The sequence below is a fragment of the Chrysemys picta genome, chromosome 21 (assembly GCF_011386835.1).
Source record: "Chrysemys picta bellii isolate R12L10 chromosome 21, ASM1138683v2, whole genome shotgun sequence".
NCBI lineage: Eukaryota > Metazoa > Chordata > Testudines > Emydidae > Chrysemys > Chrysemys picta.
In genome coordinates this window covers 7,428,053-7,452,699 of record NC_088811.1, presented here as the reverse complement: position 1 = coordinate 7,452,699, position 24,647 = coordinate 7,428,053, and the positions used below count along the sequence as shown (strand labels likewise).

General features: G+C 48.0%; 2 protein-coding genes across 4 annotated transcripts in view; both read right to left on the bottom strand.

The window, feature by feature from the left end:
- Positions 1 to 213: 213 nt before the first annotated feature.
- Positions 214 to 4,629, bottom strand: AURKAIP1 (aurora kinase A interacting protein 1). The gene is made up of 4 exons (XM_005292912.5): positions 4,456 to 4,629; positions 3,725 to 3,817; positions 1,468 to 1,919; positions 214 to 373 (listed from the first exon to the last, which is right to left on the bottom strand). The coding sequence occupies exons 2-4, from the start codon at positions 3,774 to 3,776 to the stop codon at positions 272 to 274; spliced, it is 606 nt and encodes a 201-aa protein (XP_005292969.2). The 5' UTR covers positions 3,777 to 3,817; positions 4,456 to 4,629; the 3' UTR covers positions 214 to 271.
- A 5,098-nt stretch (positions 4,630 to 9,727) lies between these two features.
- Positions 9,728 to 24,647, bottom strand: part of LOC101954184 (C-signal-like) — a 32,176-nt gene continuing 17,256 nt past the window's right edge. For 2 of the 3 annotated variants that reach the window (XM_065575126.1, XM_065575125.1), the window contains exons 2-6: positions 15,131 to 15,182; positions 14,009 to 14,196; positions 12,143 to 12,298; positions 10,796 to 10,906; positions 9,728 to 10,516 (exon numbers count right to left, since the gene is read on the bottom strand). In XM_065575126.1, coding sequence (XP_065431198.1) covers positions 10,403 to 10,516; positions 10,796 to 10,906; positions 12,143 to 12,298; positions 14,009 to 14,196; positions 15,131 to 15,182 — 621 coding nt within the window. In that variant the 3' untranslated portion in view covers positions 9,728 to 10,402. Of the gene's footprint in view, positions 10,517 to 10,795; positions 10,907 to 12,142; positions 12,299 to 14,008; positions 14,197 to 15,130; positions 15,183 to 22,299; positions 22,550 to 24,647 lie in introns of those variants that run through there. The other variant, XM_005293034.4, reaches the window with a different exon arrangement.

The window sequence follows — 24,647 nt, the reverse complement described above, 5'->3', positions numbered from 1 at the left end:
ACAGAGGTCTGACTTGAGCTAATTAACCCACTAATTGATTTTTAACTCAGGTCATTTTTAGTTACTATGCCCACATGTTTTTTTTCAGCAAATGGCATTTTATTATTTCAATACCAGTATTGCACAGGGCTTGGAATGATCTCCTCACCAAGATTTTAAACATCCACACACCTCTGGTCTCATCATTCAGATGAAAGTTAAAAGAACTTTGACTTATTTTAAATACCCTTTAATTACAATTAAATGGCAAAACACATTTGAGGTGTTCCAGTCACTTAGATCTCACAAATATCTTGGGCAGTTTCCATCCCTCAGAAGGCTTTTTCAATCCAGCTCTTCTCCAGATGCGTTTCAGATCTTTTTCAAACTTTGCCTGGAAAGAAAATGGGACGACTGTGAGCTCTCTTGGAAGTGACACGTTCAAACCAAGACACCCCACTACATAAGAAGTATCCTTAAGAGAAGCTGGGTGTTATCTGTATGAAGGAAGCAGTACATTACCTAGGCAGCCTGTCCTGCTTCTCAGAATGTACTGTAGTGCTTATTGCAGAAAATGCATTTCAAATGCTGTATAATTGCATTTTAGAAATGCCTCATTAGAAATACTGAAAACAGAGACATATTTAAGGAGTTCAAATGTTAAAAAAAACTAGTATCCAGTAGGGGTCAAGAAAGGAAATGGGACCTTTAACATGGGCTCTTTAAACTTGAAGGGGTTTAACTTGGGACTAACAAGACACAAACACCTGCTAAGGATGTGTGTGGTGGGAGAAAGACTAGAACAGGGATGAAACAATTTGAAGCATGGAAGACCGGTGGGCTGTGGAAAGGCAGAGCTAAGTAGCCCATACAACCAATGGAGTTGCATCTGCCTCCACCAGTCAATGTGGACCCATGTCCTTCCTCCCCCTCCCCGCCCCCGCCCCATTCTAGAAAGGAAAATGCTTCTAGGCAGGAATGCAGTGTGATATTTTCTCCTTAGCACATCAGCTGAGGATGCTGGCAAGACAGGTAGAAAATGGTTATTACACCAACTATCCAAACATCTTGGGCATGTGTACTACTCATTGGTGCATATGTCAAGAGATTATCTTTATCTACTGCAAAAGTCATAACCATTCATCTTTTCAAATTATTTGAATGTCAAGATAGATCACTATGCATAGTGATGTATCATTCAAAGTTTAATACATCTCTTTACAGCTACAGAAAATATTAAATAATTGGCCAAGGACATCCAGGTCAAAAAACAAGCCAAAAAGTTCAGAGGGTTCCGAAACCTGCATGATCTGCAAAGCCACCAGCCCAATGCACTGGAATTGCTCCAATCAGATTGCTGCCATTTTTCACAAGTCAATTCTAGATTAAACGCACCACATAACCTGCTAGCCATATCTAAAAAAAGTGCCAGCCACTTTTGGAAAATATGCTTCTGTTGATTTGCTGGACTGTTTAATCCAATCTCACCTGACGTTTTTTCCTGCGACCATCTAGTATCTTCCTCCACAAAAAACGTCTTCGTTTGACCAGCTTTTTGTACTTATGCCTATTCATTTTCCTCCTGCGGATCTTCAACACATTCTTACACTCAACCTTGTTAGTGCTGACTTCTCCTTCCTCTTCCTCCACATCAGCTCCCCATTCACATGGGGGACAGTCATACTGTTGCGTAGGTTCATAACCTAGCTTTTCATGAACATTGATGATCTCCACTTTAGGGAGGGAGTATCTAACAGTCAGCCAGCTTTCTAAAGGGCTGATGGACATTTTTCTGGGGACCAGCATTTCTTCCAGTTCAGGGTCCAGTGCATACCAGCGCTGAGGTTGGGCTCCATTCTTATCAGAGGGTTGTGTGCTGTAATTTGAAGATGTAGGACCAGAGCACAGAACAGAAGACACTGATCTTGGCAAAAAATGTCCTCAAAGAAACAAGAGTTTTGTTTAAGAGTTAAACTTCTTGAAGAACACATTACATGAGTGTCTAGTTTTAAAATAGCTAAATATTAAAATTACACCCAAAAAGCTACTTTAAAAGTTATTTAGGTTGCAAACATGTTCTTATGTTATGTAAACTCAACCATTTGGAAGTTAGGAAATGCCAAATTTACTCTCGCCTGTTCAACCGTGATTCCACCCCTTGTGCATCCATTCTTTTCACTGAATGAGGTAGGGGTCATATGGAAAAAATAGTGTGCAATCATGTAATTAAAGACTGTATCAATGCATACATACAAGGAGTCAAATTAAAGTTGCATTGGGAGGCATAAAACTGGCATTTCTTAACTTCTGAGTGGGTGAGTTTGCAAGAGAAAGTAATTTAGGTTAATAGTTTTTTGGATGCAATTTTCTAATTTGTTTGTTCAAAGGAAAAAGACAAAGACAAATTCTATTGTGTACAACTGTAACAACCCACAAATCGTGCACCACCGGCCGGCCAGGATTGAACCCTGAACCTTCAGGATTGCAGTACAGACTTCTACTACAGTAGCCTGCAGCAGCAGTGGGTTATCATCTCTGGGAAGATATGGGCATGTGGGTCTGGTTGAGGGGAGGCCAATCCAGCTCTTTTCTCCTCCCCTTCCCCAGGAAATGAAAGACTCTTGCATCTCATGGTTTTCCCAGAGGGAAAGAATGGAATGCTGGGGCCAAGTGCATCAGGGGGAGGGGGGGTAGATTGTGGGAAGATCCCAGCCTAGCTCTCTCTCCCTCACTCAGGAGTTGGAGGAGCTCCGAGTGGTGCACCCAAGAGAGGGGATGGATGATAAGTCAGGTCCATGGCATGTGTGTGGCTAGGGAGGAATGAGAAGGGGAAAACCTGGGTTAAATGTACCATAGTGGTATAACTACCGTATACAGTTACTGGTGTTGCTTTTGTGGGCCCATAGTTAAAATACACACAGGAAATTTCAAATAATTATTTGGACCACTATGTTCAAAAACAGTTTAACACTAAAGAATGAAGAGGTTAAACTGTAATTTACCCATTAGTTGAACTAATGCAAAATGTGCACTTTACCTTAAGGAAAAGGATGCAATTCAATCAGCTAAAATTAAGCTAAAGAGATTACTCCTGCATATAGAATAGGGAAAAAAAGTCAGATCTAGAAAGACTAAGAACCTGAAAAGATCTCAACATTCAACCTTCCTGCTCCAAAATACATTCATTCCCCTTAAGATCACATATAACAGGGGTCGGCAACCTTTCAGAAGTGGTGTGCCAAGTCTTCATTTATTCACTCTAATTTAAGGTTTCGCGTGCCAGTAATACATTTTAACGTTTTTAGAAAGTCTCTTTCGATAAGTCTATAATATATAACTAAACTATTGTTGTATGTAAAGTAAATAAGGTTTTTAAAATGTTTAAGAAGCTTCATTTACAATTAAATTAAAATGCAGAGCCCCCGGACTGGTGGCCAGGATCCGGGCAGTGTGAGTGCCACTGATAATCAGCTCACGTGCCGCCTTTGTGTGCCATAGGTTGCCTACCCCTGACATATAAAGTTAAGGCAAAACCTCGCAATAGTGTCAATACACGCCAGGCAGCAGGATTAGTGACCTACTGTTCTTCAGCACAAATGACTCATTCTCCTGACTTGTAATGCTTGCTGGCAAAAGAAACTCTGGAAGTCTAATTACCCCTGAAAACTTCAAATTAGGTTTTGCACTATGAGTTCTAACACAGATGAACTGGGGGGGGGGGGGTTAGTTTCACAGTTCTGTTTACCTGCAAATCGTGAGGCCTTCACTAATTGAGACGTCAGCCGTGAGATCAACATATTTGTTATTGATTTCTTCCCTCTGTCAGAACCAGTAACGACTGCCAACACAAGAACAGTCATTCAGTGAACTACACAAAACTGGAAGGAACTCAGCCAGGCACCAATCGTGATCAACCCCAACCGCTCCCCTGCCACAGCCCCCCCATCGACCCCAAATGCTCCCCCGCCACAGCCCCTCCCATTGACCCCAAATGCTCCCCCGCCACAGTCCCCCCATCACCATCAACTGCTTCCCCGCCACAGCCCCCCCATCGATCCCAACCGCTCCCCACCCACAGCCCCCCTCCCGGCCATCGACCTCAACCGCTCCCCTGCCACAGCCCCCAACCACAACCGCTCCCCTGCCACAGCCCCCAACCACAACTGCTCCCCTGCCACAGCCCCCACAGCCATCAACCCCAACTGCTCCCCTGCCACAGCCCCCCCCGGCCATCGATCCCAACCGCTCCCCCGCCACAGCCCCCCACCCATCGACCCCAAATGCTGCCACGCCACAGCCATCACCGACAACCTCTCCTCTCCCCTCCCCCGGCCCCAAGATCCTTTGCTACGGGGACCCAGGGAATAAGCCCCCACCGCCGCGCGCTGCACGTGGGCTCCCCGAGCCGAGCCCGCCCCAGCCCAACCCAGCCTCCCGTCTGTCCCCCCAGCGGGGAGGGCCCGAGCCCGCACTCACCATCCCGGGCCCGCCGCCCGGCACCGTACACACCGCGGTTTCCGGAAATTCCGGCGACGCTCCGGCCCGCCCAGCCCCGCGCCCCAGCGCCCGCGTTCCGGCCCCAGCGGTTCCGGCCCCGCCGGCCGGTGTAGCAGCATAAACTGCCCCCTCCCCCGCGTTTGCGCCCTAGGTTGTACTGCGCATGCTCAGTTCGGGGTGGCCGCTGTCCCCGGAGCGAGCGCGGCCGGGGGGCGGCTTTGCCCGGGGCGATACACGTGGGCCAGGTACGCGGCCAGGCTGGCACCCGCGAGACCCGACGGAGAGGCAGACAGGACCAACTAACACACACACACACACACACACACACACTCTCTCTCTCTCTCTCTCTCTCTCTCTCTCTGTTGTCAGGTGCTACCGGTGTGGTGCTCTGCTTTCTCCTATGTTGCTCTCACTCGGCTGCGGGCGCGTGTTCCCGCTGTGTGCCGCCCCAGCGCTGCAGAGCGCAGACCCCGACGAGACCCCCCAGTGACCACAGACTCTAGTCAGGTACGAAGGCACCTGGCCAGGTTGATTGCGACCCTGACACAATTGCAGTTCCCCGCAGATTACTTAGTCTACGGGGCATACTACGAGAAAGTGCCGCTCGCCCACGGACTCAGCTCAGTCAGTGGCGGGACTTTCCACGGCCCCCTCGGCTGGACAAAGATATCCACTCAGGGGTGCCTTCTTATCCACAGATACAAACAAGTTACACATCACTCCTGACGTATTGAGGTGCAACCCCTCTACGCAGCAAGGTACAACCCCTCTACGTAGTAAGGTGCCGCCTCTCACCTTGTACATGTTGGTTCGATCGAAACAACTCTATCCATCATTTTACCCTTTTGCCCCTGTCCTTGGGGTGGGTCGGCCTGTTCCATGTTATCTGTGGAATGGTCCGGTAGGGTTACCATTCGGCCGGATTCCCCCGGACATGTCCGGCTTTTTTCAGTTAAAAATAGCATCCGGGGGGAATTTGTCAATGTCCGGACTTCCCCCGCCCCCCATGCAGAGCGTGCGGGGCTTACAGGGCAGCCGGCCGGATCGTGCCACTCGCACGGGCTCCGGCAGCCAGAGCCCTTCCTCCACTTCCCCCTCCTCTCCCCTGCAACTTGACACCACTCCCCTCCTCTCCCTCCCTCCCCCCGCCCTGCATTCACAGATCGCCGGCCATCCTCGGCCTCCAGCAGTCTGGAGCTCCGACCCTGCTCCCCTCCCCTGCTGCCGGGCGCGCTGCTCTGCAGCACAGTAAGGGGGCCGGGGGTCAGAGAAGCGGCAGGGAGGTTCTGCGGGGGGGGGGTAGTCAAGAGACAGGGAGCAGGGTTGGATGGGTCAGGAGTTCAGGGGGGGGCTGTCTGGGGGTTGGGGGGTGTAAGGTTTTGGGCAGTCAGAGTACAGGTGTGGGGGTCTCAGGAGGGGGCAGTTAGGGGACAAGGCACAGGGAAGCTTAGGTAGGGGGTGGGGTTCTGGAGGGCAGTTAGCAGCAGGGGTCCCAGGAGGGGGCAGTCAGGGGACAAGGAGCGAGGGGGGTGTTTGGGAGTTCTGGGGGGGGCGGTCAGGGGGCAGGAGTGGGGAGAGGGATCAGAGCAGTCAGGGGACAGGGAGCAGAGAAGTTTAGATGGGTCGGGAGTTTTGTGGAGGGGGGGGCTGTCAGGGGGTGGGGAGTGGTTGGATGGGGCGTGGGAGTTCCAGGGGTCTGTCTGGGGGTGGGGGGGTGGATAAGGGTTGGGGCAGTCAGGGGACAGGTAGGGAGTAGAGTCCTAGGGGGCCAGTTAGGATGTGGGGAAGGTCTCAGGAGGGGGCAGTCAGGGGACAAGGAGCAGGGAGGCTTAGGTAGGGGGTGGAGTCCTGGGGGCAGTTAGGGGCAGGGGTCCCAGGAGGGGGCAGTCAGGGGACAAGGCGTGGGGGGGAGGGTTGGGGGTTCTGAGGGGGCAGGAAGTGGGAGGGAGTGGAAGGGGCAGGGGCGGGGCTAGGACAGGGGCGGGGCTAGGGCGGGGCTCCTCCCATCCTCTTTTTTGATTGTTGAAATATGGTAACCCTATGTTCCAGTATTGGAGTGTTCTGTACTTTAACTTTGCTAGGTGAATATATATTTATGCAACATCAGCCCTTTTCCTGACAGTTTCTGTGAGCAGGGTCTGCCTCTGGCTCACAGCTTAGCTTTGCTTTATGTTAGCAAAGTCTTGACCATTACTTTAGTCTAGGCCTCAGGCCTCGTACTGGGCCTCTGATACCAAGGTTTATATCTCAGGGCCTCCTCTTACTACATTCGCCCACTTTTTGTCCTTTTACGGGGAGGATGTTTACCCATCGACCCGGAAAAGCATAATGCATGGACTGAGGATAACCCAGTGGGCTAAACGCTGTTATGTGGTTACCTTCTTTTACCATCCATACACTTATGCCCCATCCGTCTGTTTAGTCTGCACATTCCCTCGTAAGACTGGCAGACAGATTTTATTATCCAATTATTTTTTAGTCCCTTATGGCGGGCCTGGGAATGTTAGGCCCGGGACCATGACTGAGGAATGTAGTATTATGATTGAGCCTTAGAGGCACTCCCAAATAATTAATATATATGAATTATATGGATATGGCATATATATTTGTAGTGTGTATGGGCATATATGTATAGTATGTATGTGTACATATGACACCACCTTATATCCAAGCATAACCATGTTTTTCCAGTCCAGTGTTGTACTCTGGTCCTTTTACTTTGGTGACACAGATAGAAACACCCTCCTATTAGGGCAATTCCAGTTATCACCTGTCTCATCATTAATAGTAGGCTGAGTGTTTTGAAATACTGGATAGGGATTGTGATGGTGTGTCCCACAGTGCTATGTATATGAGAAGAAAAACAGAAATTTGGAGTAGTGACACCACCACTGAGGCCTTTATATATAAATATATTGTAATTAGTTACTACACCGTACTGTCCATTCATGTTATAGGTTACCCTTACTGCTAGTTGTCACCCTCTGGTTAGCTTCACCGGGCAGGAAATAGAAGGGGCTAGCTTCTCTGTTCCATTGGTTGCACGGCTCTGCAATACACAAGTAGTTGACATAGATCCAGTTGTTTCTTATGGATGCTGTCTTCCAGATAACCTACTGAATAGACAGTAACCAATTTATCAAATAGTGCTGTGTCAGGATGTAGTATTGGTACCCAGACACTGAACAAGATTGTTTTGAATAACATGTGCCTCAGTTAGGATGCAGTGTCACTGACTCAAATTATGACTGGTACTAACAGGCAATTTGTTTACCCAATTTGTAGTTACTGTGTAACTTTTTGTTTACCACTTTGTTTTTTCCTTGCCTTCATGTTGTTTGCTGCCATTTGTTTGTTAATTTTTACCTGTGTGTTGGTTAAACAGTTTAGCAAGGTTATGCACATTGTAAGTATAGTACAGCAATAATACAATACAGCAATAAGACAACAGTACAACAATAATACAGTTGTTTTTACATAGTAACCAAGTTGAAATTAAATGATGGCTTATTCTGGTCCAGCTAGTGGTTGTTAGCTGATTGAACAATTAAGTTAACATATATGGTAGATAGAGATGTGTTTAACCAGTCTCTTATTTATAAATCATGTCATTGTTCTGTTCTTGATGCTTGGGGGTTTCTTCACTGTATACTGATATCATTTGGTATTTTTGTGGCATGATGTCTTTTGGTGTCTTTAGTCTGTGGGATGCAACTTAAACAACTTTTGTTAGTTAACAAAAACTTTACTGTTTTTGTTTGGTTTTGTTTTTAGTAACCCAAACTTAATACACAGTTTAACTTAGTTTGTTTACAATGTAATAAGAGCAAGGTAATAGGGACCGAGCCTTTTATAACACAAGCTATACTTTTGCAATTGTTGTATAGACATTCATTTTCATTTGAAGTGGGAAGGCAGGAATGGGCCCCCACTATGTATCCCACCAGCTGGCAGTGAGCAGGGGCTCCTGCACTCTTTCAAGAGGCCACATGCTGGTATTAACACCTGAATGAGATGTAGAACAGTGGTTCTCAAGCAGGGGTCTGTGGCCCCCCAGGGGAGGGGCATGAGCATGTTCTAGGTAGGGCCACCACACAATCACTGGGGCCCAGGGCAGAAAGCTGAAGCCCCAGTACAGGGGATTGAAGGCCAGGCCCTGAGCCCTGCCAGCCAAGGCTGATGCCGAAGCCTGAACAATGTAGCTTCATGGAGGCCAGGGTCAGCTCCAGGCACCAGCACAGCAAGCATGTGCCTGGGACAGCACCTAAAGAGCAGTATTCTGTCCATTCTTGGGGTGGCAGAGTCCAGGCAGTTTTTTGGGAGGGGGCATGCTTCAGCAGTTCAGCTGGCTGTCTGAGCAGTTCTCCCCCTGGTCTGCTTTGGCAGTTTGGGTGGCAGCAGTCCAACCGGTTTTTTGCTTGGGGCAGCAAAAATGGTAGAGCCAGCCCTGGTAGGGGTCCCTGTAGCACAAGGCCCCAGATGATTGACCTGCTTGCTCCCCCCCAACTCCAGTCCTGGCTTTCATGTGCAGAAAAGCGGTTACTATGACACAGGTGGCCCGTGGAGGTTTTTATAGCATATTGAGAACCCATGAGGTAGAAGGTAGTCCCCACCTCCCACAGCAGTTGGTTCAGTCAGACTTCGTTATGGTTCCTCTGCCGTTGGAACTCTGGCACGAGAAGTAGGGAAAAAAAATAAAGTGAAAACTTGAGCTAGGTCCCTGGTCATGGGATCTGTATCTTAAACCAGCTGGCAAGCTCAGATGGGGGCAGGTTTTGAAGAATAGCTACTGTCCAGGAAGAGACAGCTCAGCTTTGGCCCTTCTCCAGATTGCTATTAAAAATCACAACTCAGAGAGGAAGCTATTCTTCAGCCCACCATTAAAATAACTAGGCAGCTTGACTTAAGAGATTAGTCCTTCAGCAAGTACAGTTTCTAAAAAGAGCAACTTTTTAAAATACTTCATAGTTCCTGCAATAAAAAAAAAAAAAAATCTTTGTTTCCACCCTTACTTCAGTCAGTATTCAGAGATCTCTGCTCTATCCCAGCTAGAGGTAACATTTTGTACCCAAGAATCAGTGGCTCTCCATGGTTTGGGCACTACCGGTGAATGGAGCCAGCCTCTAACAGCCGCCCTCAAGTGGCACTGGACAGAACAATGCCTTTCAAATGGAATTTTGATCTCACACACCTTGAGCCTCCTAAGTTAGGTCCAGTAGAAAGCCTCTGAAGTAGTTCAGTAAATAAGTGGTTTTGGCTTAAAACAAAAGCAGCTTTTATTGAAGACAAGTTAGGAGTCAAACATACAAACTTCACCCCTGCATGGACCAGGGGATTGGTCACACAGCAAGGAAGGAAACAAGTGTCTTGTGCCATGACCATAGGGACACTTCTCCAGAAGTGCAGTGACCAGGGTTAAAGCTTCAGTCTTTACCCACCTGAACAGCCTTGACCTGCTAGACTGATTTACAGTACAAGAGTTACCAGAGTGGTTCAGCCTGCAGGAGCCACCCAGACATGTCCCTCCAACTTGGAGCAGGGACCATAGCAACCCCTTTATCTGATGTAAACAGGCCCAACTCCACTGAATGGAGTGTCTCACCTGCAACTCTCACCCATAAGAGTAGGTATTTTTACTGCTTTGGTTTTGGAATCCAATAGGAATAATCCCCACCCCTGTAGCTGTAGTTTTGGTAAATTGGAGTGTTTGCTAAAAGGTATTGTTCCCCATGTCCTGTTTCCTTCTCAGGGTTTGCAGAGGTTATTTGAACAGCAGAGCAAAAAACTTCCAAATATCTGTACATGTTGGATAACAGATTTTTTTGTTAATATACTAGTTGAAATAGTCAAAGAGATCTAGACAAAGACATTGCCAACCAAGATTTAACTTCTGGCACTACTCTCATCCTGTAGTCCATGGTGTGTGTTACCATGGTAGTGTTCCCCCTTGCCCATCTAGGAAGGAGCCGTTGTCTTTTTCGCTGAGATTAGCCAGAACTGAGAGGATACCTGGGATAGCTTCTTGTATCTGCAAGGGAGCCTAGGAGGATCAAGATTAAAAAATTAGGAGTATCCTTAGGAAAAGGCAAGCAATAGAATTCTACCTATGGGTATGCAAGAGCTTCCTTAATGTTGCACTTAATATAGTTTCCTAGCTAATGAGATGTGTTAAGGCAACTGGCTCTTCAAGGCCTTCAGCAGTTACAATTAGTGGATTGCAAGAGTGAACTAGAGAGCCAGTATATTTTAAGGTGTTGAGATGCAAGGTTGGTCCTCCTTAAAAAAAAAAAATAATAAAGAGTGTCTGAATGTCACTAACCATGTCTCCTCCCATATCAGTTTGAATCCAGCCTGGGTGCAGAGAAATACAAAGGATTCCATCCACTTTCAAGTCTGCAGCAAGACACCTGGTGATCATATTCAGTGCAGTCTAGAAGAGTGAACATGGTATCAGTAGGTCAGTTTCACATATCAACTTTGAGGTCTGGAAGGAAGGCCACCCAATTAGTACCTTGCTTCCCCACTCGATGCATCAGGGAGCTGTAGAAAGGTCACATCCAGAAGATGTACTTCAGACACTGGACTTCAATCTCCTCTCTTAGAAGATGCCAATCAAAGAGCAGGTCAAAAGTCAATGGAGCTATTTTGGTGCAAGTGAGAGGAGAATGAAGGGGCAATCTTTTGGTCAAGTTCTGATGGATCTGGAAGTGCAGTTTGACACTCACATGGAAGAGTCTTGTAAATATTCTTAGTTCAAAGGTTCCAAAAGGCTGTATCTATATATTCACAGCTCCCCATATAAATACAGCCTTTCAGAACCCTTGAACTAAGAATATTTACAAGACTGTTCCATCCAAGCATTTAAGACCAAAAAGAGAAAGAAAAGGTAATCTCTTCCTTTCCCCCCCACCCCAGCCTACAGGACAACTTGATGGAATTTAATGGAGCCACTTGGTTTGTGCAGTCATGGTTGTATTTGAGTGTCTGAAGAAACAGATGTTCTATTTAGTGCCTAAGCAGCAAGGTCCTAGAACCTTAGGAGTTGAGAAGGGGGTGTTGTTGCAGGAGGGCGAGGAAGGAGGAGGAAGAATGTCTGCCATAAGGGACATATGTCATTTAACCCAAGCAGCCAGGATTCTGTTAAATCCATCCTTGGCTAACAGCAACGAATACCAGATCACAGTCCCTGGATGTGTAGATGTTAAAAACCCACATTCACGTTGGCACTAATCACGGTGCGACTGCCACTCCTTGCAATCCATTTAATGTTTACCCTATTGACCACCTTGCTGAGGTTAGACAGAAGCCTTGCACTATGGCCAGTAGGTACATCATAGGTCTAGGGAGATCCCCTAAGAATGCTGGGTGCATTTAGAAGGGACTATTGACAAGGCACTTACCTGGATTGTATAGTGGTTAGTTAAGGACAGCATGTTCTGTATTCCTGATAGATAAGTTTGTGGTAGAAGGTAGTCCTCCTTTCTGCACAAAGCTCCAACAGCTCTCTACTCTTATTTTATATTGACTAGCAAGTCTTTACCTAGTAAAGTCATCTTATACAGCATATAATGAACCCCTATTTCCAAATTAGTTACCAGTTTAGGATCCCCTTTAGCTCAGAGCATTGCCTGGTTTCAATTGAGCACAGCTTTGGAAAAACACCCACCTTTGCTATTCTATAGGGATAGACTTTGAGGAACATCTCATTTGCCTGGACCAGTTGCATGGAGGCAGCAACAGATGACATATTGATAATGGCTGCTCGGTGACAACCCATACCAGTACTCAACTGGGCTGCCTTCCTCAGAAGGGGAAGAAAGGCCTGTAAGAGAAAGTTCATTTCATTTCAACTTAAATTTCAGTCTCAGCCTGACCAAGACCAATTTGGGTTTAAACACTCCGTTCTATTAAGAGCCGAGCTCAATACAGCCATGACAACTGTATGCTACTATCTGACTTGCAGTGACATTAACACACTAGTAGACCCTCTACAGAGCTAGCCAATGATTTATGCTGACTTTAGAACCACCACAGACCTATCACCCACATGAAGCAAGCAGCTTCTCGATTTAATCCTTTCATTATTTACAGACCGAGTCTGCTCAGGACCTGGCACTATGAACCCCTGAAGAGACACGAAGTATTCTTGTCACACAAGATGGAGATTTGCATACTACAGAAAAAGGCTAGAAGCTAGCTTTGAGGAGTCCACCATGTACTGTTCATTGCTCAAACCAGAGGGCACAGTCAAACTATGTGGGGTGTGAAACCCCACATACTGGGCTAGGGTTGAGACTGGCCTACTTGCTGACTCTCAAAGCTCTTAAACTATTCTGGAGAGAGGTCAGTTAGACATTAGCCAGTGTAGCCTGACCCAAAATTGGGTAAATATAATTGTAACTTGAGGATTAACAGATTCTTGTCCCAAGATGAGGCCCAGTAAGATTATTGTAAAAATCATCATAATTTGGGAACCCTGATATGCACAGGTGCAACACTCACTATAGGAACGCTTTCTATATATAAATATGATTTATGAATTATTTAGCAAAGATTATAAACACAAACTTAAAGCAGATAGAGATAATACAGAAAGTACATTTGGACGTTCATCCTTATACCCTCATCTTTCATACTTAACCATTATCTTTATCACCTTCATAGTCCTCACCTTCCCCAGTAGCCATCATTCCGGCCCCTCCCATGATCTACATTTCTCCAACCTCCCTGCTGCCCCTGGGATGTTACTTTTAATAGTAGGTTACTGATGCTACCATGACCAATTAGGGTGACCAGATGTCCCAATAAAAATCAGGACTGTCCCAATATCCAGCTGTCTGTCCCGCATCCCAACAGATGTGTGGTCAGGACGTCATTTTTCCTGATATTTGGCTTCGGCAGCACTCCAGCTTTTTTTTTGTGCTTCGGCGGCAGTGTCCCAATATTTTGTTCTGGTCACCCTATGACCAATGCATATTCAATAGAGGTCCTTATTTGTATTTCCTCCCTTTAAGGTATCCATTTTCTATAGGTTAGTATATGTATGATGTTACCCTATTAGCATACATGTTAATTTGCTCTCATGGCAGCTTTGCAGTCAGAGGTTCTGTCCAGAACTTTCCAGATGCTGGTGTCAGCTGTGTTCTGTGGGTGGTGGAGGTCAGTATTCTGGACAAAATTCCCACTCTGGCATACCACTTTCAGTTCCCTAGAACTTAGTTTATCTATGCTAAGGGTTATAGGCCTCAAGCCTCACACGATCTACTAAAGCCAAATCTTACAGGATAAAAGCCTGTAGGTTCCTTGCATTACTACTAACTATAATAAAGCAGAACAAAGCAATGACTAATACAGGTAAGCTGGCCCACACCAGTGACCATGCAGTTAAGCATTAGCTTGTCTCTGGAAGTCTCACCAGGCTTGTACAATGTAAAAGGCATAGATGGGGCTCATGAAGACTTATATGGGCAGTACACAAAGTACAGAGCCTTTTTAGTCTCTTTCCCAAAGTAAACCCATGTCCCGGTCTTACCTTCGTGACCATCAACTGAGCGACTGTGTTGGTTTCATAAATGGTGAGCATGGTTTCAGCCGTGACTTCTTCCAGGGAAGCAACCACATTGATACCAGCATTGTTAATTAGGCAGTTCAGCCCTTTGTCTCCTAAGATCTCTTCCACTTCCTGGACTACTTTCTTTATGCTGTTTTCACAGACTACATCTGCCACAGAGAGGAAAGGAAACACCAGCAATGAAGTGGATTCTGTAGGACAGTGATAGTCTGTGTACCCAGTATGGGCTGCAAATGCAAAGCCAGTGCTTCAGGATGTGTAGGAAATACGCTTGGTGGAAATTTAAGTCCCACTGAAACAAGCATGGCCAGAACATTTAAGCAAGAGGAATGTTCTGTGGTCCATGTTGTCCCACGTGCCTTCCCTTTAAAGGAGGGAAATAAGGGCTTCCTCACCCCAGCCTGATACACATCTGGTTGTGCCTGGCCTGTTCTCTTGCTTGACTTAGCTCAGTTTTTCCTTCATGCCCAGAAGGGGCTGAGTGCACCACAATTTCAGGTTTGTCGCATCAAAATCAGGGTACGAAGAGGCTGCATGATCTCAATCCAGCACCAGGACTGGTACAGTGTGATCCAATACAAGCTAAAGGAGAGAGAAGGACCTGAGAGTTTGGGTGTCCCCCCCCTCCCAAGCCATTCCACATAGAGATGAGAGCCAGACAAAGTGTGGCTCCAAACTGAGGTTGAATGTGGAGTTTTGCCTCAGTCCCCCTCTAGTGAGGGACTGACAATTAGTTGGGGGGTGGGGAGGGAAAAGAAGAGTTCTTTTCAATAGGCAGTAGTCAGGTGTCAACATTGATCTCTGAAACAGTGAGTTTCAGTTAAATGTATACCCCCTGTCACAGACAAGTCAACAAACCCTGAAAGCCAAGTATTAGCATGGACCATTTCTCAAACACTAGAAGGAACCAGACTGTCTCACAAGCGTTATAAGACATCTGTACAGTACCAGAGATCTGGGGAGCGGCTTTAAGTTATTAGTGAAGAGACGCAACTTCGGATCTTCCACTCCCATGTCTCAAAAGCAACCCAACCTGGCTCTGGTAGCACGTGCTCTGGTTTGTTACGAGGCCCTTTCACTCACCAAGCTGGAGTAGTTTGATGTTGCTATACTGCGTGCTGAGCTGCTGGAGTTCCTAGAAACAGAAGGAAAAGCTGAGTTGTGGTCTCGTCTGCCTGTGGTTACGGCTCAGTTTTCAGGAGTGCGGAGCACTCCGGTCTAGTTAGCTTCCAGAGGAGTGAGGTGCTGGCCATCTCTGAGAAGTCAAGCTCTTACTGACTCACTTAGTAAAGCCACTAGCAGCCTCACACCATGAAGGCACCCTGCTTACGTTCTCCATTGGGCTAGCATGCAGGGCATGCATGCAGCCAGTCTAGCCATCAGATGAACACGACTGGTGAGCCCATCCTGCGATGGGCTTCTGATAGCAGGATAACAGGACATATTGCATGCAGTTGCTGGACAGACATTACACTGCTTCCCACTCAGAGGGTCAGAGAGTGTTTAGTCATTGAAGCTTCAGGCACCTCTGTTCTGGCAGCAGCACAGAAGAGCAGCACTAGTTTAAGGAAGGAGCATTTGATATTTGAGAACATAAGGGCAATCACTGGGAAGTTTTAGTATGCAAGACTCAAGACAATTTTTCAGTTCCATGCACTACAGTTAAGTTGTTCTCCGCAAGACATTCATAGTGAAATTGAAGACTGAAGTTTAACTGTCCAATGAAGTGGGCTGTAGCCCACGAAAGCTTATGCTCAAATAAATTTGTTAGTCTCTAAGGTGCCACAAGTACTCCTGTTCATTTTTTTTAGGGAAACAAGGAGTCACTAACTTTTAGCAGGAACACAATTGCAATGGTAGCCTAGCTGCCACTAGACAGATTCAGGTTGATTATCCTGGGGGAACACTTCCCTTCTAGGCCACAAAGCAGGATGTAAATCTTAGCCAAATGAAACAGACAGGGTGGGTTCTTCTCAGTCTCATTCCAGAGACTGAATTCCCACAGGCAATTCTTATTCTCACCAGAGAGCCATCAGACACACTGAGTTGCTGCCATCTGATGGTGTTTGGTGGCCTGTGTTTTGGGTGACCAGACAGCAAGTGTGAAAAAATGGGGACAGGGGGTGCAGAGTAATTGGCACCTATATAAAAAAGCCCCACATATTGGGACTGGCCCTATAAAAATCAGGACAACTGGGCACCCTACTTGTGTTAAACAAGCTGGTCCTTGCTATCAGTCTGATTAGTGATTGAATCAAATAGATCTGACCCTCTTGTTGGCAGCCTCAGGATGGTGAGAGATGGAAAAAGCCATGGAGACTTCGGTTCCCCCCACTGACATCTTGAGGTGACCCTTGCAGATAAGGCACAAGGCTTGTCAGCTGGGAACCTTGCCTCAATATCCCTCTTGAAATGAGGAAGAGACTTGGGCCTTTGGTGTCATCCTGGCCCTTTTCACAGATGGTAAATTCCACATACTTTTGTGACCACTGGCTGTCACTGGGTTGTGTTTATTTTAACAAGTTCAAGTTAAGATACCATCAGCTGCACCTACTCCAGGGTCAGTTGTGACTCAGGCAAAGTCAGGAGCCAGGGTCAGTGGTGCTGGTCCCTCCACCCCACACTGAAATGTAACAAGTTACAAAACCTTCCAGAATGTAGCTTGTGTCTTAGACTTTGACATGACTCTCTCAGACAGACTGTGTCCCAGAAGAGATTACTCCTCATTTTGTTTAGTGGGTCCTGCTGGCTACAGAGTTCATCTGCCAAAGTTTAATATAAAAGAAACAGTCCGGTTTCCTAGTTTGCTACAGGATGCAGTGACCAAAGGGAACTGTTAAGCACCAGCATCTGCTATTGCAAAGTCAGAGTGAGAGCCCTCCAATGTCCCTCCCTTCACTTTTCTCTGGAGTTCTTCTAGTGAAGAATGTGCTATCACACAGGGACACTGCAGGAGAGGGGAGCAGAGTAGAAGGACTGTTTGAATGTGGGAACCTAGTTAGAGAGAAGTGTCCTATATTCAGAGTGGTCTGGAAGGATTATGGAGGTCTTCAAGTTGGGGATAGGAAGGGTAGAAAGGCAGATTATCCTTCTAGATCCCTCCACCCTTGCTGATTAGGGACCTTGCTAGCCAAGAACCATCTTGTGCAACAACTCACCAACTATGGTGCCTGATCGAGTCAGCAGACCCCTGGTTTATCCATAGGCTTAGAAGGATTAAATTTATTGACATTTATTATTTAAAAATAGAACTGTCACTGTGTCAAGACCAAGTGTTTCCATTAATTGAGGTTTACAGATAGGTAAAGAAAGAAATTGGCTGCTTGAGAATTTAAAACTCTGATTTGAGGATATTTTGTATCTTGACAACTTGTTTTGACAGTTACAAAGCTTTAACTTTGCGAATCTTGAGGTCTATCATTAAATAATTGTTGTATGACACCCTCCATTATTTCCCACAACCATGAAAGTTTAAATAGGTAAAAATAAGAAAAAGGTTTTTTAAGTATCTTCCATCAAAATAATAAAAAATTAAATTCTGCCAAGCCTATTTGCATGTGAGGGGCTGCCACTGGGACATTCTCTGTGCGGTTTCCTTAACTTTGAACCCCAGGTTGTGAGGAGGGTGGAAAAGAAGGCGTTCCAACAAGCCAAGAGCCATTCGCCTTCAGGGCATAGTTAACTGAACATTAACTGCTTGCTCCTGTTTTCCAGGACAGCACAAGTGTTTTGTTAATCCCGAATGGGTGAGCTGGAATGCAGGATTGATTTGGTCAGAGATCTGTAGCCATTTCTATTGCTCATGTGCATAGGGCAATGGGCAGGTAATTAAAAAAATACACTGAACAGTACAGAAAGTGGGGTATTGTACTCCACAGAGAAGGGGTAATAGACAGCCTGCAGGCTCTCTGACCCTCAGAAGGCCATTTGCTATGCACACATGGTAGACAGCACCTAGGATTTATTCAGCACAAGTCAGTCTAAGCTGGCAGAGACTCACATGCAGAAGCCTTCAACTGTTCTCTGTTATCCCAGGGGTCAGCAAGGTACAGGAAAGAAAGACATTTGCTGCCTTCTGTAGTTGGGAGGATTGGGTGGAGGGATCCAGTGTGTTCCCAGGTCACTGGAGGAGAAGTACCACTGGCTATATGCTGGCAGTTAGCCTACATAGAGGGGAGAGTTACAAGAAGATCAAGCAAAATATTTAAGTCCTCAAGACAGGCTTTTAAAAGCCATTGGTGGCTTCTTTCCCACCTTTCCAGGGGCATTCTGGTCAGGTCTCCTGTAATTGGATTTTTACAAATCCAGATCAGAGAGACCTCCCCAGACATGTCCACAGAGTTCATCATCCATCTCAGGAGAGGACACTAGGATCAGACCATTCTAATCTGGTAGCTTTTTTACATCCACTTTTCACTGGTAGGGCTACACAAGGTGCAGAACCGTGGAGAATCAGGCCCTAGGTGGTTCAAAGAGTGCCTGAACTGAGTAAATGTGACTTTTCCCATACATCTACTCCATGGGAACAAAGAAATCACTTAAACCTGGCTATAAATGGGAACCATGTGAAGTAAAAAAGCCTTTAGAGGGGCAGGCTCCAACATCTTGCTGGTGGAAGCTTTGAACACTTAAAGCTCCTGCTTTACTAAAATAAGTGGAGCTACGTGATATGTGAGTGGGGAGTGAGGAAGAGGCGATAATGAATAACATTGCTTTGCTGCTCACACGTGCTTGGTAAGAGCTCATATTTGGCATTCAGAAAGTTAACACCCGTACTGTTGCCAAGCCACAATTTTATTGTGAGTTTTGCCAAGTTCAGCGTTTAAGGCCCCAGCTGCTGAAGTCAAGAGAATCTCTCCTTTCATTGGAAAAGAGTTTCTCGCTCTCAGGGCTGCAGGAAAAGAGCTCAGCCAAGACACCTTGCAGGCTCTGCCGTGCCATCTACCTTCTAATTCAAAAGAAGTTTTCAAAGTCTTGTGATTTTCAGGAGCCCCACTCAGGATTTTTGAATGCTTAGGGTAGGCAATATTGTTCTCTTAATTTCTGTAGCGTGCAACTTCTGTTTTCCCCTCCTCCATAGGGTTTCAGAAGCCACCTTTTAGCAACACCTCTGGCTAGGGGGAAGGAGTGTTAATTTCAAGCCAGCTGCAGAGAAGATTTATATTGATGTAATGCTCAGAGCATTGTGCTTCAAGTGGTGGCCTGCATGCCAGAGCCATCCAGTCTGCAAGGACCTTCCATGTGGCCCACTGCCTGGTGTCAGCTGTTCCTTCCTGCCTCCTAGGAAGGAGCAGCTAACCAAAACTGCTCAGAAGCAGTACAGATCTCCTTCCCCGCTCTCCATCCCTGTGCCCAAAGTCACACAGGAAATCTGGGGGTAAAGCCAGGAATTGAAGCCCCATCTCTCAAGTTAATACCCTAACTAGTAGACCAGCCCCCTCAAAAGGGCAGAAGAACAGCCATCCTGGGTCAGACCAAAGGTCCATCTACCCCAGTATTCTGTCTTCATATAGTGGCCAATGCCAGGTGCCCCAGAGGAAATGAACAGGTAATCAAGTGATCCATTCCCTGTCACTCATTCCCAGCTTCTGGCAAACAGAGGCTAGGGACACCATTCCTGCCCGTCTTGGCTAATAGCTATTGATGGACCCTATCCTCCATGAATTTATCTAGTTCTTTTTGAACCCTGTTATAATCTTGGCCTTCACAACATCCTCTGGCAAAGAGTTTCACAGGTTAACTATTCTGTGAAGTATTTATTTTTAAACCTGCTGCCTATTAATTTCATTTGGTGCCCCCCTAGTTCTTGTGTTATGAGAAGTAATAACACTTCCTTATTTACTTTCTCCACACTCGTCATGATTTTGTAGATCTCCATCATATTCCCCCACTTCCCCTTAGCCGTCTCTTTTCCAAACTGAAGAGTCCCAGTCTCATTAATCTCTCCTCATATGGAAGCGGTTCCATACCCCCAATCAGTATGGTGACCACATCTGCATGCAGTATTCAAGATGTAGGCATACTATGGATTTATAGAGAGGCAATATAATATTTTCATCTTATTATCTATCCCTTTCTTAAATGACTCCCAACATTCTGTTCACTGTTTTGACTGCCGCTGCACAGTGAGCAGATGTTTTCAGAGAACTATCCACAATGACACCAAGATCTCCTTCTTGAGTAGAGACAGCTCATTTCGACCCCAACATTTTATATGCAGGAAGGCACACACCAGACATTCTCCAAAGTCAGCCAAGGGCAGAATTTGACCTTGTAATTAGCAGGCAGGCCGTGGGTTCAAGGACTTATTCCAAAAGGCAAGGGCAGACCAAAGAGATGCACTGAAGTTATTCACCAGGATGGTTCCCCCTTTCTGTGAAAACAGGGTGGGCCACAAATTATTACCCCACTTGCAAGTTAGATACCTCAAAGCTATGATTCGCAATCACTTGCAACAAATGAAGTCTGGAGAGTGCCTGGACAAAGAAGTCAAGTCTAGACCCACAACATTGTAATAGGAATGCAGATTGAAAGGGGGCAGGGGAATCTAATGAATTGGCTGAGAAGATTTCAAGAATATAGATTTAAGTCTACAAATGAATCCATTTGGGTAGTGATAAGTGAGCTGATCCCAACCTGAAGGAAAGAAGGATTAAAAAAACTACACACCACAACACACACCACTCTGACATGAAGTAAGACTGAAATACACCAAGGCAATGATCTCCTTTTCTAGCTGAACAAAAAACCCATCAGACAAAAGGCAAGGGAATCAATGAAGCAGTGCACCAGAAAAGTTCCAGGAGGTGGCTTTCAGGAATCAGGGGGAGTTAGAGTCAGGGATTTACCTATCCAGCATTGAATGAATGAGGGAACAGGGTTAGTGGCTTTGAGGGAGGTTTAAGATGTGGCAGCTGTGTAAGTAGACTGCTTTCCAGATGTGCCTTCCAGCTAAGAAAGGAGGTCTGTCTTCAGCTCTGCAATATACAAGAGCCATCTGAAGGGTAGCAGTCCTTGTTAATTTCATTTAAAATCTTGTGTCCTTGAAAGGTGGGGAGTTACCAGCGCTAATCAGGTCAGTAGCTCCCCAGGGCATAAACAGGAGCTTTTGTATGATCCTGCCCCACCTCAGAGTTAGATATCAAGCAGGAATTTTTTTTTTTTAAATACCTTAGGGAGACTAGCCAGTTTCCCGGCAGGTTGAAAGTTTGAAATAGGTCTTGTGCTGCACCAAGGAATCAGCAAACACTGAAGTTTTTCCCAGCCAGGGACTGATCCTTGGATTTCACCCTGAGCCACACCAGGGGTACTGGGACAATTTGTCTAGTGGGGGGGGGGCATACTAAGAGCCATTGACCCAAACTGTAAACCCTGGATATGATGGAAACAGCTTCAAACCAGGGGGTGCAGCAGCCCCCCCCCCCCCACCCCTAGGTCCAGCCCTATGGCCCAGGACTGCCTCCCTCACCACCCTGGGCTGCAGAAGCCTCCTGTGCACATGAGCAAACACCCCCGGTACAGGGGTGGCAGGTTTGTAGAAATTTTGGTGGTGGCCAGAACCCGCTCCCCCCCCAAACTCCCCCCCCACCTGCCTAAGGCTCTGGGAGGGAGTTTGGGTGGTGGGAGGAGGTCTGGGGTGCAGGCTCTGGGAGGGAGTCTGGGGTGCAGGCTCTGGGAGGGAGTCTGGGGTGCAGGCTCTGGGAGGGAGTCTGGGGTGCAGGCTCTGGGGTGGGAATGCAGGAGTGGGTGAGAGGTGCAGGCTCTGGGACAGTTTGGGTGTAGGCTCTGGGCTGGGGCAAGGAGTGTGGGTGTAGGAGGGAGTGCAGAGGACTGGGGTGCAGGCATGCAGGCTCTGGAAGGGAGTTTGGGGATGGGAGGGGGTGCAGAGGATGAGGGGTCTGGGAGGGGGCTCAGGACTAGGGCAGAGGATTAGGGTGTGAGGGGTTTGGGACGTTGGAGAGGCTCAGGGCTAGGGCAGAGGAAGGGCAGCCGGTGTATCACCACAAAGTGCTCTCGCACCGGCCCTGCCATTAGGGGCTGAGGGCACTAGGACCCTGCAGCAGCAGTTGATGCCGGGAGCTGGCAGAGCACAGACAACGTGCACTGCGGGCTCCGGGCCGGGGGACACTCACGGGAGGGACGGGGCCGGGGGAGCGCCCGGCCCACGGGCCCATACAACTTGCACCCCTGCCCGGCACAGGCCAGGAGAGCCGGCCGGGGGTCGGTTCTCGGCAGGGCCCCTCCCGTTTTACCTGCGCCTTCTCCGGGTAGCGGCACGTGGCGATCACCCAGTCCGGAGCGGGGTTCGCGGCCGCCAGCCCCCGCGCCAGCCCCAGCCCGATGCCCCGGCTGCAGCCGGTGATGAGCACGGAGCGGCACCGCTGCTGGGCCATGCTGGGGCTGGACACCGCTGAGCCGGGCCGGCCGCGGACGGGGCGGCTTTTAACCCAGCCCGGGGGGGCGGGACCGGGGCCTCGCCTTGCCCCACCCCCACCGGGCCCCACCCCCTAGCTGCTCCCCTCCCGGGCCCCGTCCCTCACCCCCACCGGCTGCTCGTCCCGTCCCGTGCCCCCAGTCCCATCCTAGGGTCCCCTCCCGCTCCCTGCCCCGGGGACCTCGCCCGCTCCCTGCCCCCGGATCGCCTCCCAGGGTCCCACCCCACCCATCCCAATGCCCATCCCCCTCCCAGGGTCCCACCCCACCCATCCCAATGCCCATCCCCCTCCCAGGGTCCCACCCCACTCATCCCAATCCCATCCCCCTCCCACGGTCCCCCCTCACTCATCCCAATCCCAGCCCCCTCCCACGGTCCCACCCCCCGCCCCACCCATCCCAATCCTCCCAGCCCCCTCCCAGTTTCCCCCCAATCCCATCCTCCTCTCAGGGTCCCATCCCACCTATCCCAATCCCCATCCCCATCCCCCTCCCACGGTCCTCCCCTCACCCATCCCAATCCTCCCATCCCCCTCCCAGGGTCCCACCCCACCCCACTTCTTCCCCAGTCCCCCCTGAAATTCCCCACCCACTGCCTTCTCTCTCCTTTCAGCCCTTCATCCCATCCCACACCCTCTGCAGGGCCCCCCATCCCATTTGCACCCTATCCTGCTTTGCAAGCTGCGCTTCCCTCCCCTCCCTCCCCAGGGCCCTTATCCCATCCTGCCCCCCTCCACAGGCCTTCCCCTCCGGTAAGTGGAGTGAGATGAGGGCTTGACAGCTCACCATCATTCTAATGTCTCCATAGAGAGCGCCCCCCCCCCCCCCGAACTGCCATTTCTCTGCTGTCCTTTCGCCCTTTCCAGGGGGTGCCCCTGGGCTGAGAGCGCTTGGTCAAATGTAAAAGTCTCAGGCTGAAAGTAAAGAAAAGATCAATTCCCAACACATGTGCTGCAGCTGCAGCTAGTAAAACACATTCCTCAGCATGAAGCCGTTGGTTTGGTTTGGGGGCCACTGTAACCGAAAAGGAGCCCCCTGGGCAATGCAATCAGAAATGAACAGCGGGGGGTGAGGGGGGTGTCTGTTGAAAAAACAAATGTGCTCAGGAATTGATTAGATTTCCATAGAGGAAGAAGAACTTTTTTTCCCCTTCCCCACCATGGAAAGCTTTCTCTCCCTCTCTCTGCTTCTCTTGTAGGGTAACCGACCCCCCTCTTTGTGATGGGCTGAGGAGTCCGGCTGCCAAGTGGGTAAGTGGTGAACCCATTCAGCAGTAGTATTTATATTACAGTAGCAATTAAAGGCCCCAGCCAAGCAGAGGGCCCCGTGAAGCTACCTTCCATTCCCTACGCACCCCTCGTCCTCCAGTGATGTAGGTCAGTATTAGTCTCCTCATTTTATAGATGGGGAAACTGAGGTGCAAAGAGCTTAAATAACTTGCCTGCATTCTCTGTGAGGTGGAGCTGAAATAGATCCCAGGAGTTCTGACTTTAGCACCCTGCTTTGCACCCACCCGTTCTTGGTTGGTTTCTTTGTTATTTCTGCTTAAGAGAAACCACGCGGAGAGCTCTAACTAATCTTTGGGATCTGGAAATCTTCATCACTGCTGGCCAGCCCGAGAGAAGGATTGATATTAATGTATTCATCCCAAGATGATCTTCCACCTATACTGGGGGGCGCTCAGAAGGCACTTGGGTCTGATTTCTCGTATTCAAGGCACCTCAACACAAGAAAGGGCTTGAGTAAAAACTGCACTGACTTTGGATCTGTCTCATGTAAAATGGCACATAGGTATGGTGGCCAGTTTATTCTTTCTCTGCTACGTCGTCTCTGCATGCAATATCAGAACCATTTCAAGGCTCCCATCTTCCCACTACTTGCTTGCAGGCCTTTCCAAATCAGTCAGAGAACATTCAGTGTCCGACATACCCATCTGATTTACTCTGTGTGAGCGAAAGGAGTCAGCTCCTGTCAAACTGTAGTACTGGGAATAGTTTCCATATTCCTGGAGGCAGCTACTGGTACTGTGGGTAAGTTTCAGGCCCTGCTTGAACAAAGCTCTGAAGCATGTGCTAACTTTAAGCAAAAAAAAAGGACAAGTTTGGGGAAGGAGAAGGTGCTTTCCAACAGGACAGATTGTGCAGGGGAAAGTACATTAGATTATGTG